At 46.3% G+C, this 13,741-nt stretch overlaps 1 protein-coding gene across 9 annotated transcripts in view; it reads left to right on the forward strand.

Moving 5' to 3' along the window:
• The window catches only part of LOC140421442 (1-phosphatidylinositol 4,5-bisphosphate phosphodiesterase beta-4-like), a 677,584-nt gene that overhangs the window by 578,509 nt on the left and 85,334 nt on the right, over window positions 1–13,741 (forward strand). For all 9 annotated transcript variants that reach the window (XM_072506170.1, XM_072506171.1, XM_072506164.1 and 6 more), the window contains one exon: window positions 9,560–9,675. In XM_072506170.1, coding sequence (XP_072362271.1) covers window positions 9,560–9,675 — 116 coding nt within the window. The remainder of the gene's footprint in view (window positions 1–9,559; window positions 9,676–13,741) is intronic.

The raw sequence follows: 13,741 nt of genomic DNA on the forward strand, positions 1-13,741 counted from the left end.
TACCGCTCACCATTACATATCGCCCTCCATTATCTACTCCAATACTCTTGGCATCAAATGACACCCGCTTCCCCACCAATATTGCCATCCCTCTATTCTTCGCGTCCAGTCCCGAGTGGAGTACCTGTCCTACCCATCCCTTTCTTAACCTGACCTGATCCGCCACCTACAGATGTGTCTCTTGGAGCATGACCACGTCTGCCTTCAGTCCCTTTAAGTGCGCGAACACTCGGGCCCTCTTCACCAGCCCGTTCAGGCCCCTCACGTTCCACGTTATCAGCCGGATTGGAGGAGCTCCTCCTCTCTCTCTCTCTCCCCCCCCCCCTCCGCGCCTCCCTCACCCTCCAGTCCCCCAGCCGGGGGACCCCCTTCCCGACCACCTCTTCTATGTCCCATTCCCTTTCGGCCAGTGCAGCAGCAACCCTTTTCCCCCCTTTCCCCCCCCCCCCCTCCCCTACCCCCCGCCAGACCCCTGTCTAGCTTTGTTACTCCCCCCATATCACTCCCGTAAGTCAGCTGACTCCTGCTGACCCCGGCTTCCCCCGCCATCCCATTGACCTCCCCGTGTGGGAGTGTCCCAATTAGTATGCGTTCCTTCGTTTCCCTTCCCGCCTTTCTTCCCGCGCGCGGGGAAAACCCCGCGCTTTCCAAAGCCTGCCCCGCCCCCTCTGGCGCAGCTCGTCGCGGCCTTGTCTCTCTCCCCCAGCCCATGTAACATTTCCTGCGTGTGATTGACCCCCTATATACAACAACCATCACACATCAAACCTCAAACATCCCCCCCCACCCTCACAAACCCTTAGTTAGAGTCCAACTTTTCGGTTTGTATGAAGGTCCACGCCTCTTCAGGCGTTTCGAAATAATAGTGTTGGTCCTTGTATGTGATCCACAGACGCGCTGGCTGCAGCATTCCGAATTTCACTCCTTTCCGGTGCAAAACTGCTTTGGCCCGGTTGAAACCCGCTCTCCGCTTTGCAACCTCCGTACTCCAGTCCGGGTATATTTGGATCTCTGCGTTGTCCCACTTACTGCTCCGCTCCTTCTTGGCCCATTTCAGGACCTTCTCTCTGTCCGTGAACAGGTGAAATCTCACCACCATCGCCCTTGGCAGCTCATTTGCCTTGGGCCTCCTCGCCAGCACCCGGCGTGCCCCATCCAGCTCCAGCGACCTCGAAGAGGCCTCCGCGCCCATCATCGCCCCGAGCATCGTGCTCGCATATGCCCCGGCATCGGCCCCCTCCGCTCCTTCAGGGAGACCCAGGATCCGCAGATTCTTTCTTCTCGACCTGTTCTCCAGGTCTTTGAGTCTTCCCGCCCACCACTTGTGTAGCGCCTTGTGCTGCTCCACTCTCACCGCCAGGCCCAAGAGCTCGTCCTCATTCTCACTGACTCTTTTCTGTACCTCCTGGATCTTTACCTCGTGGGCCTTCTGGGTCATCCCTAGTCCTTCAATTGCCGACAGCATAGGCGCCAGCATCTCCTTCTGCAGCTCCTCGAAGCAGCGCTTGATGAACTCCGGCCCGCACTCCGCTTTGTCCCCGGCCACCGCCATTTTGTTTTTTTCCCCCTCGCTTCTCCCGCTGCTCCAATGCCGCTTTTCTGGCCGTTTCACTTCTGGTCCGGTCCATAAAAGTTGGAGGGGGACCTCTCTCTTCCCTTCCCCACGGGTTGTCTTCGAAAAAAATTGCGTTGGGGCTCCTCTAACGAGCCCGAAAGTCCGTAATAGCGGGAGCTGCCGAATCGTGCGGCTTAGCTCTGCATAGCCGCAACCGGAAGTCCGCGGTTCACAGTATTGTACCAGTCGCAGGCAGGCACTGTTCTAAGCTGATTAAAACCATGGTTTACTTCTACTCGTGTCTTTGAGTGAATTGATGGTCGCATCACACCTCTTTCCATCTTTTTTGGCTGCTTGCTCATACTCCATCTTTTGATATGTGGCCTACATTTGTTCTTTGACCCTGAGTGGAAGTGGCATGTCCCTCTGACCCTCCACCAAAATCCCATCCTCATCCTTGGGAAATTTGCATTGCTGATTCAAGTTTCGCACACTGGTTTTATACGGGTTTTTTTTAAAATTAAAGGCAGTCCAATAAAATAAAGACTTAAAGATTATTGTTTGCCAACAGTATTATTATATTCAGAATATTTACATTATATTGATTAATTATTGCACTCAAAAAGGACTGACTAAACTGAAATGGATCATTAATTTCTGAAACACAGCAAAACCTTCTTGTGCTCCACTTCAATTAATAAAACAGGGGGTGGAATTCTCCCCAAAAAATGACCTCTGGTGTGCCATCGTTGGGACCAGAGAATCCAGCCGGCATGAATGGCCGGAGAATACAGGCATATGTGTCATTTTGGGTGGGAAAGCCGAGGTGAATCCCGCCAGTTTATTCCCATCGCAATATATCCAACACTTGGTCACTTTTTGCAGCCCAGGTTGGAAGGTGATGTGCGGGACCAGAAGGTGCTGGCAGGTCTGGCCTCGTAGAGAATGGAGGAGTGCGCCGCCATCTGAAAGTGCCTTCTCCCCAAGGATCGCTGGCATCGAGGCCCTCCCAAAGGGTCTCCTTCCTAGCAAATGTAACCACTCCCCCCCCCCCCCCCCCCCACCTGCCCCCCAGTGTGACACACTCCATTCTGGGGTCATCTCATGTCCCCCTCTTTCATGCCCCCACCTCAATTCTCTCCCCCCCCCTTTCATGGCCCTTGCCCCTTTTTACCCCCTGTCCCTTGGCTGTGCCCCGTGGCATCCTGGTAATGCCAATATGACAGTGCCAGGTTGGCACTGCCAGAGTTCCAGGGAGCAGTTCCCTGACCTGTCCCCAGTCGCCATAGGGTGCTAAATGGCCTCTGGGTCTCCATTGATAAAAAACAGTTGTGATTCCCACTGGCCTCTCACTATGCCGGCAGGGTGGAGAATCGCAGGAGCCGGGAGACTCTGACTTGAAACAGGCGATGTATATTGAAATGCTTATTCAAATATGCACAGGGCTTGAACCAGATCATGTCCGGTGCCGCGGTATAGGAACATCAAGCTCTGTCCAGGGCACAGTGCGAATCCCTATTAGGGGCTCGCGATAGTGGGATGTGTGCTGGGTGCAATGCGGGCCGAGAATCGCCCTTACGCTTTTTTGTAGCACTTTTCATGACATTTGGATATCCCTCAAAGCGATTTACAGCCAGTGAAGTACTTTGCAAAGTGTAGCCACTGTTATAATGTAGGAAACATAGGGCAGGATTCTCCATTTGGGTAACTATATTCTCCCGCCAGAGGAGAATTGCAACCGAGTTACATTGCCACAGGGAGCGCAAATCACACAGGAATTCAGTATCTCTTGCCATGCAAATCCCAAGGGAATCTCACTGTCAGGCCTCCATTTTGAGCAGGCGGCCCGATAGCGAAGTGCTGCAGCTGGCCACCCCCCACGGCATCTTAAATCAACACCCCCGCATTACAAAGCAGTCCCGCACTCCCAGATTATCTGGGTGCCCTCCCCTTCCCCCAAGTACAAGGGTGACCCGCCCGGCCCCCACCCCCCCCCCTCCCCACCCCAGGACCACCTAAATAGGAAGACCCCCAGGAACCTCCTAACTAAAGGGACCACCCATGACCCTAACTGAAGTGTCACCCTCATGGGACCCCCTAACTAAAAGGACCACCGCCTCCCTCCACCCCAGAAAATAGACGTTTGTCTGGAAGCTAGAGAGCAGACCCATCAGGGTCAGTGGAAACAATTACAGTTGTAACATTCACCTGGAACACCACCTATCCATTCCTGAAAAGAGAACAGCTGTGACCTGTGCTTAAACCCCTCGGATCCTTTAGCTGCAAACCATTCATTAATTTCTCGTTGTGGGCTGTGATCAACAACTTCCACAAATCGACTGTTAGCCTTGCTTCATTCATCATCTTCACTTTAGTGTTGTAACGATAATATTTACAAACATCAGCCACATCAAAGAGAGTTAAGTGCATTCCAATTACGTCCCTTCACACTTGGGTGATTTTGAATTGCTGAGCTGGAAATTGACAGCACTTAACTCCCTTTGATGTGAGGGGAGGGTGGCCCTCGGATGGGCTTCAGGGATGATTCCTTTAAGGAGTTACTTCCTTGGTCCACAGCAAAGTCTGCCATGTCAGCTTCACGCTTGGTGATACCTGTGGTGAATCCCATCCACTTGATTCCATGACAGGAGAATCGTGAAGGCACGGAGACTCTGGTGCCGGGTACGCTAAGTGGCTACAAATGGGTCATAGGATCCATTAACATCCTCCCGCTGGTGCCAGGTACGAACCCCGATCCCGCCACCGCAGGTGGGCCGGAGTACAGCGGTAAATCCGACGCTCAGCGCAAACCTTGATTTCAGCTTACACCCGATTTTCCACACGATCCTAATCTGTGTTGCCGGCAGTGAATCCAGCCCATAGCACAACTCCCACAAAGAACAACACAATAAAGACCAGACAACCAAATTTTGTGATGTTGATTGAGGGGTAAATATTGGCCAGGACACTAGGGACAACTCTCCTGCTCCTCTCCAAATTAGGGCAATGGGTTCTTTCACATCCAGATAGGTGGGGGCTCATTTTAAAGTCTCACCCAAAACGTGGTACCCCCAGCAGTGCAGCGCTCCATCAGTACTGCACGGAATGTCAGCTTTATGTGTTCAAGGCCTGGAGTGGAACTTTGCACCCAGAACCTTGTGATTCCAAAGTGAGGGTGCTACCCCCTGAGCTACAGGTGACACTTAAATTATATCAACCAAAATGCTTTTTATAAAGTGACTTATTTGATCAAATAAATGAGTAGCGTAGACAGGCAAACAACTTGTGTAAGGGATTCTTTGTGTGCATTTCGTTATGATCGTGAATAGCTTAGTTTATGTTTAAATTGAAAGGTTTGCAGTGTTGGAGGCCTCAGTTGTCAAGAGTTATACGTGAGATACAAAAAAGTTGTTCCTGACAGATTGAAAGGCAGTAACTTTTTCACTAACAAGTGGCCATTTCCTGCCATATAGCTGAGCGCACTCAATTGCCAGTCACATCAGGTATTCAAGAACAAAATTGTAAACAAATAAAATGGGGAAAAGCTAGTTAATTATGACTTTTATGCCATGCTTAGCTAGAATCTGTGTTTGATTGCAAATTGGTGTGGTTCTTTTCTGGGAGCAAAAGTTAATTATTTACTTGAACAGTTACTTTGCCCAACACTACTGGATATGCTCCTAGGCATGCATCTGGATTCCATGTTTCCAATTGGCGTCATATGGTAACTAACTTCAGGGAAGGTCATTGAGGGGAAAGTCATATTGTAGAGTTTAATTTTCTATTTACCATGTTCGGTTCACTGTCAGTTTTGACATTTTTCTGTTAACTAACATAGCTCTAACAAGGGAGGCAGTGACATTGTGGTATTATCACTGACACCGAGTTCAGAAGACCCAGGGTAATGTTCTGGGGACCCGGGTTCGAATCCCACCATGGCAGACGGTTAAATTGAATTCAATAGAAATCTGGAATTAAATGTCTAATGATGACCACAAAGCCATTTTTTGTAAAAACCCATCTGGTTCACTAATCTTATTGAGGGAAGGAAATCTGTCATCCTTACCTGGTCTGGCCTATATGTCACTCCAGACCCTCAGCAATGTGATTGACCCTTAACTGTGCTCGGGAATGGACAATAAATGCTAACCCAGCCAGCAGCACCCACATCCATGAATGAATAAGGAAAAAAAATATACATCCATTATTGTGCCCATTATAAGACCTGATTATATCTAGATACTGTGTTCTGAACTCCAAAAGTATTACAGTTTTCACTACCTACACCATCTGTACTTAGCATGAATGCTAACCCTAGGTCTCAGGTACATTTCTGTCCAAGCCATATTGAAGATTCCCTTACATAAATCATCTTCACATTCAGTTTTTTCTGCTGTGTTCTTGGCTTTTGTCATTGATGTGATCTGAAAATCATACAAAAAGAGGCCAGAACTTTATTAATTTAAGGAACTGTGTGAAGTCTGCAGCTGTCGACCATCGCAGTGAGATCTGGCGGGGTGCATCTCGCATTAGTCTTAACTCGCAGCTGGTTAAAGCTACCAGTGTTTTCTGACTGTCTCCCATGGTTAGCAGGGCAAACAACTGATGGAGACTACAGGCGGTCCCTATCGATTGTCCGCACTGCTATGGCAGGAGGCCTTCGAAAATTGGAAGCTTCAGATGGGTTGAGCAGTTGGCGGCTGTCCTTTCAATTGCCAAGGCTCTGAAATTCCCTTCTTAACCACCATCACCACCAGCATGCCTGCTCCTCCCCTGTGCCCGTCTCCCTCTCTGAGAACGCCCTCTTTGACCAATCTGTCCTAATACCGCCTGATGTGGCTCGGTGTCCAATTTTGTTTAATAACACTCCTGTGAAGCACATTGGGATGCTTTACTCTGTTAAAGGCGCTATATAAATGCACATTGTGTTGATACATGGAGACAATGTTAATCTCACTGTAAAACAGCAAATTGTTAGGACAAACACACCCATTTACCCATTGAAAATTGTATTGCAATGATTTCCAGCTGTGTGCTTGTTTATGAGTAGTTATTCAATGGACCAAATAGCAGTAATTTGCTGAAGTGTTCATATGTGAACATTTATTGTTTCAATTTACAGCAGATTTTTTTAATCAAGTCAACATTTTAATGAATGATGGGAGATGTTTGGTTAGAAATTTAGAATTTGCACGTTTCCATAGTTCAGGCTGTGGGAGTGTATGTTACTGGATCCTCAAACCTAATATTAATTCCAAGGCTGATATATATTTTTTTTACTGAAACCAATTATCTCATTGTCAGTTCACATCCAGAGCATTTTAGAATTAAATTTAAATCATGCAAATTAATGTTGAAATTATTTCATTAAAATCTTGTTGTGGCTATGGTTCAATTGAGGCAGTCATGAACTGAATTTCTGCCCTAATCATTTCAATGAGAACGATTTAAAATCAGTTTATACACCGAGATGGAAATTCATAATGTTAATACCGGAATATTAACTTGCCAAGTCGTTAATAGATTTGAGGGTGATAATTCATTTATGGCCAGTTTTCAGATCTGAGGTGGACACTGCATATGGAACAGCTGCGTCAATTGACCTCCGAGCTGGCCAATATTATTTGGGTGAGAGTTTAGCCCTCCTCACACCCAAGCACCGAATGCAGTTTTGGTCTCCGAGGAAGAATGTACTTGTATTGGAGGCGATACAGCAAAGGTTTACTAAGTTAGACCCTGAAATGTGGAAGTTGTCCGATTATGAGAAGCTGAGTGAATGCGGCCTATATTCTGAGGAGTTTAGAATAATGAGAAATGGTCTTACTGAAGGGAGGTTGATAGGTCCTCAGGATAAGGGGCTGGTCAGTTAGGATTGAAATATAAGGAGAAAGTGTAAATCTTTGGAATTCTCTGCCTCAAGGAGGGTGTGAATACTTCATCGGTGAATGCGTGAAAGATTTGGATAGACAGATTTTTGGGGAATCAAGGGATATGGGCGGAAAGATGGGCTTGAAGCCCAGGTCACCCATGATCGTATTGAATGGTGGAAAAAAATCAATGGGCCCTATAGTCTATTGCTGCTCCTGTTTCTTGAGCCCTTGTGCATGTAGCTCTGCCATGTTTACAAAATTAATACCTGAACACTTGTCCAGCTGAAGTCAGTTCAAAGGTAATTCCCAGAAGGGGAATGGAGTTGCACTGGAGAGTGGTAGGCGATTGGCAGAACTGTGGATTTGGGGGAGTCTGGCTCCACAAAAATAGTTAAATATCTGTAATTTTCTAAACTTAACGCTATAGATTTCAGATTTTTGTGCCTGGTTCCTGCTCTGCTCTTCTCTAACCAATTTTGGCAAAGTTGGTCTCAAAAATGTATTGGGCCCAGGTTTAATTACATAACGTGGAGTTGCCAACACTCCTCTCTGAGTTGAAGATTAGACACCAGGATACTCCAAAGCTGGTGATACGAATGTAAAGGGCCCAATGTCTGTTTTAGGCAATTGGCAGCAATACCTGAAAGGTGACCAATATCAGATTGAACATCTTTCTGGGATACTTTGTTTCATCCATTCCGGTCAAATTTATACACCATTTTGTGCATGGATTTTTGAAGAATGCTTATGTTTATTTAGTTCACATGCAATCTGTTCATTTGCAATTATTATATCCCATAACGTTTTTTTCGTTCAGTGGATGTGGGCTTTGCGAACTGGGCCTGCAGTTATTGCCCATTCCTAATTGCCCCTATGGTTTGCCATGTCATTTTAGAGGAGGGTATTTAAGAGTCAACCACATTTCTGTGACTAATACAGGACGGAAAGCGCTATGGTATTCTACTCCCTATGGGCGGAATCTTGTTGAGGCGTTGGGGTCCCGCCTGCAGGGTGGAGAGCCAGCAAGTAACCCGCAAAGCCCACCAAACCACAATGCCAGTCAGGCAGTAGCAAGGCTAGTGGAGAGCTTTCCACTAGAATCAAGACAGAAGTCCAACCTAACGAGAGTTCTTGGCCAATTGGAGGTCGGCTGCTCTTGAGCTCAGCAGCGTCAGAGGGGAGGCCATGGCTGCTACTGGTAGGACAGACACCAAAGTCGCAGGATCGCGGAGCAAGCCAAGCTTTAAGTAAGTGTGGGGGGGATTTGGTTTCACAGTGTGGGAGTCAGCAGCAAGAGCAGGGGTGACTGTCTGCAGGAGCCCCCTTCCTGATGTCTAGTCATTAAATCAGGCACCAGGTTTCTTTGATTGATGGACCACCCCACACACCCCCCAGAGGTGAAAAGCTAGCTGTACAGATATACCTGTCATGCATGGCATGTGGTGACAGGCTCTCTACTGAGTTAATCCCAGCAGTGGCATGATGAGGCCCTTTAGTGGGCATCACAGTGGCACTGCTTCCTCACAGTGCAAGGGACCCGGGTTCGATTCCGACCTTGGATCACTGTCTGTGTGGTGTTTGCACATTCTCCCCGTGTCTGTGTGGGTTTCCACCGGGTGCTCCAATTTCCTCCCACAGTCCAAAGATGTGCAGGTTAGGTGGATTTGCTACGCTAAAATTGGGCCTTTGTGAACAAAGGTATGCAGGTTGGGTGGGGTTACGGGCGGGGGAATGGGCCTAGTTAGGGTGTTCTTGCAGAGAGTTGGTGCAAACCCGATGGGCTGAATGGACTCCTCCTGCACTGTATGAATTCTATGGATTCATTTGCCCACTTAAGGGCCTGAATTGGCGCTGGGGCAGTTTGGTTGACCATGGGCCTTCCTGTCCAGAATGTAATTCGGGTGGTGCCAGGAAGATGGCAGGGTTTTGGTGTATTACCATCCTGCCCAGGAAAATGTCCTTCCTACCTTCAGGCTCACCAGCAGCGAGAGCAGAAGATCCCACACCATCGGTGAGAAAGTCAGCCAATCCAGCAAGACCACACATTCTGTGGGGCCGGGGGAGGTTTTGTATTAGTGTGCACCAATCTAAAATTGTACCAAACATTGCTGCTGATGACTAATTCTTGTTCCAGGAACACAGTGTCACTCAGAAATCACACTGTATGCAAGTGGACAAAATGGTGGTGCAACACGACAAGGAAAAGCTAACTCAAGAGAAGATTTTAGAAAAGGCAATCAAGAAAAAGGGGTAGGTCCCTGCTTGGTTCTCAGTAACTGCATCATATGGCCCGAAACCAGGAGGAGGTACTCTATTACGTTGAGGGAGTCCGATAAAGTGATGAACTGTAAGAACACAGCACACACAGTCTACTAGTTTTAAGCTGTAGACTGAGATGTAGGTTAGGCTCATCATTCAGATGGTAGAGCGACTGACGGGAAAGAGAGGCCCCTGCCATATCCTAACGAGTATGCTTTTACACAATTATCTATTCAATCTCTCATTATGCTCTCCAATCTTTAGCCACTAGTGTCAAACAATCCTGCATACCTATATCTGTCACTGTCCGGAAGCAGGGAATCAGTGAGATCTTAGAAAAACACAAACATTGTGTTAGTGTCGATAGCAAGCTAGATTAGCACGCCAGACACAAGCAGTGGAAGGTTAATGCTGATGGGGTTAGAACAAGAACGGATCGGGATTGCATGGAGTATAACTGCCAGTTGGGCCAAATGGCCTGTTTTGTTTCCAGACCTGAACTACTCGCCTCAATGTGTACGAGCCCATCATCAGTTTCACCGCATTCTGCGGTTGAGATGGGAGTGGTCTCCTTGTCTTTGGCCTTACTTTAGCAGAATGAGACCCATCACATTGGCAGTAGTAAAAACAGGCTTCAATAATGAGGCTGAAAACTTGAGAGAAGGTCTATTTGGGAATTTAAAATAGGATTGGGGGGCGGGTACAAGGAGTTGACATCGCAACCATTATTCGAGCGGTCTCCTGAACTAGAATCCTTAACATTTAAGTTGACAATTGTAATGTACAAGTTGCATAATGTATCTCGACGTGAGGTCCGTGCATGGACTTCTGGTGACACCATTCGTGCTGATTTCTGTAGGCAAATGTCGGATGCAAAAAATATATATACTTGGAAAAACAGTCAGGTTAACAATGATTTTCCAAGTGCAGCCCAGGTACAGTTAGTGGCCTTTTCAGTGGTTCCTTCTTTCATCAAAATTACTACACTTCATACATTGTCCTCGTCTGTAGGCCAAGGCTCCAGTCTACCGTCATGTGTGAGGTGAGGAAGGATAATCATATTTTTGGCCAAGCCACCACTCCCCTGCTCTTATTTGAAATCATGCCAGGGGATCTAACGTCCATGTCCACCTGAGAGAGCAAACCGGGCCCCAGTTTGATGTCTCATCCAAAAGACAGCACCACCAGCACTGTCGCACTCTAAATACTGCGCTGGAGTCCTCGATCTTAGATTTTTCTGCTCACGTCTCTGGGACGATACTGTCAACCCACAATCTTCTAAATTACAGCTGGGAGTGTTAGCCAGTACAGGCCATGGCAGAAGCCCTGAAGCTGCTTCTCAGGCCAGATTGGCCCAACCTTTGCCAGACATTTTCTCAGAGTAGATTGCTTGTGTTAATCATCAATTTTGTCACTGGAGTATCAACTGAGATTTTTCTGCAGAAGTCTCTGGAGTGGGATTTAAACCACTGCCTTCTGAGTCAGAGGTGAGAGCGCCTTGCCTTGGATCATTTTTCTACCTTAACTGTGCCTTGCAAAGGCAAGCTATTCTTGCTGAATGCCAGCCTGATCTCCAATGGTCGGTACTATCCGTCAGGTAGGATCCCTGGTTTTACTTAGCAGATAGACATTGTGAAACAAGCCCAAGAAGAATGTTTCAAACTCTGCACTTACTCTTGGCGTGTGCGCAGGCATTCTAAAACCTAATGGAGCAAAGTACTCTTTCCACACATTGATGTGCAATGCAGTCAAAATGTATGCAAACTGTTTATCACAGGCGTAATCTTGAAGATTAAATATTAAATGAACACTTTTAAAGCTACACTAATGTGCACATATGGGGTTAAACTCTTCTACCCTCATTCATTAGCATTTCCTTAGACACACACATAATAGTGACCTATTGAAAATTAATTACGTCACATTGCTTTCAATTTATATCGTTTTCAAAAGCCTCAGCAGAACCAGGATGTGTGTTTGATATATATTCAGGTGCATACGGTGGTTGGAGATGGGGGTGGAAGAAATGGGGTGCTTAATATGTTCTCAGTAAAATTTCAATGGCCTACTCATTATAAATGTCGTATTATTATTTTTGGAACAAAAAGGTGTAGACGATTTCTGGTAGTAGTTGATTGGAATTAATAAATATTTTATAAATTAACCAGTATCCACATTCACTCCATGGCAGCTCTCTTCCCTCCGACTCGTAATATTGTGGGTTCAAGACTGATTTCAGAACCTGGAATCTGTAATCTGGGGCTGCAACCTTTAGTACAGTCCTGAGGAAGTGCAGATGATCAGAGGTTTTGTTTTTTGGGTGAGGTGTTAAGTCGAGTGGTGTAAAAGACCCCAATGCCACTATTTGAAGAAAAGAGAATGGTAGAAATTGGTACGTATTGTTGCCCATTTTCCCCACATGAAACCGGAGCAAAGCATACCAATTTTTCAACATGGATGGCATGTGGCCAACTTCACATCTAAATGTGGGACCCCCACACATTGTTGGTGGGACCGCAAGATCCCACCAGTGGGAATAGTGGGAAAATTCCGCCCATCGTGTGCTGAGCATCCCTGAGCCTAACATCTGTTGAAAAACCTCTTTGCAACTTAAGGCACACAATCAATTTTATTAGAAACATGCATCAAAACAGGTTACAGCAAATAAACACCCTGGAAACATACGTCCCAACAATCAACTATATAGTCTGTACAGATTTTTCCCCTTTTTCAACCTCCCCCCACTCCCCATCACCCTGCGACAAATAGCTCCTCAAACACGGTCACAAACCCCCCACCTTTCCTCAAAGCCCCTTAACTGAGCCCCTTAACTCATACTTTATCTTCTCTAACCGCAGGAAGTCGCACAGGTCACACAACCAAGCCGCTACCCACCCCCCCGGTGGCAACGTAAGTCACTGATAAGTGACTTCATTAACCATGTAACACTTTGGGATGTCCTGAATAAAGTGCCTCCAAATTCTAAGCACGTGTGCAGTATTTGTTAGAATCCAGAAGCGGGGTTTTATGCAGGATTGTTTTTTGGATGATTATATCATCAGTAATAAAAATAACTTGATGGAGATGGCAGCATTAATTCTATCGATTAAATATGCAATGAAAACCAAGATTAATAGGGATTAATTTTCCCAATCACTTGGCAACCCGAGAATATAGGTAGTAATCTTAAATCCATTTGTGACATCTCAGCTGTAATAGGAGTATGAGTTTCGCTTTTGAACCACGCCAGTTGAGTTTCTGGATTCTGTTCTTTAAATAGTTTGATGGTTTTAAATGTTAAATGATTACAAATGTAGATTTGAGAGCACAAGTCCCATTTTTGTCAGTGTCCATTTGATCAGACTGATTGCTGCCTCAGATCTCCCTATTCGTCTCACACACTCAGACATATCAAGTTCCTACCATTACAGTGGTAATGTATAGTTAGGTTTGGAAATAAGGTTTACTATGTCTATGAGGATGTAAGGATATCCGTGAGGATAAGTGTCTGCCATCTTTGAAGTTCATCCATATTTTTTGGATAGTCTGAGATGAAGGGTCAAATTTCGCCCAGGCTTTGGGAAGGGTGGGGTTGAAATCTGACCTACGCACTTTTATGGCTCACAAAACGAACAGCCAACCTATGTATGGCTTTACGAGGGATTTCATCTTTTCACATGGGTGTGGGGTTCGCAGTGCATTTTGCAAGGCACAATGCAGTACATGAAGACTATGGGTGCAAAGGTGGGTTGATTCGAAGGTCCACTTAGGTACTGTAATGCAGCATCCCAGTTCCCAACATCACTTGGAGGCTCACTAATCGTCAACCTCCTCACCCCCTTCATGCTAGTTCATAATCCCCGGTGTTACCCATGCTCCCTCATAGTCATTGATACTGGACCAAATAATCCAAGGAAAAAATGTTGCAAGCGTGACAGCAGAAGATTTTCTTTTATATTTCTTTTTTTTTTAAATAATTTTTATTAAAGGTTTTCAGACAATATCAAGAACAAAATGAGAAAGAAAAAAGAACCCAACAGGGTTAAGTACAAAACAC

This window comes from Scyliorhinus torazame, chromosome 1, assembly GCF_047496885.1.
Source record: "Scyliorhinus torazame isolate Kashiwa2021f chromosome 1, sScyTor2.1, whole genome shotgun sequence".
Lineage (NCBI taxonomy): Eukaryota > Metazoa > Chordata > Chondrichthyes > Carcharhiniformes > Scyliorhinidae > Scyliorhinus > Scyliorhinus torazame.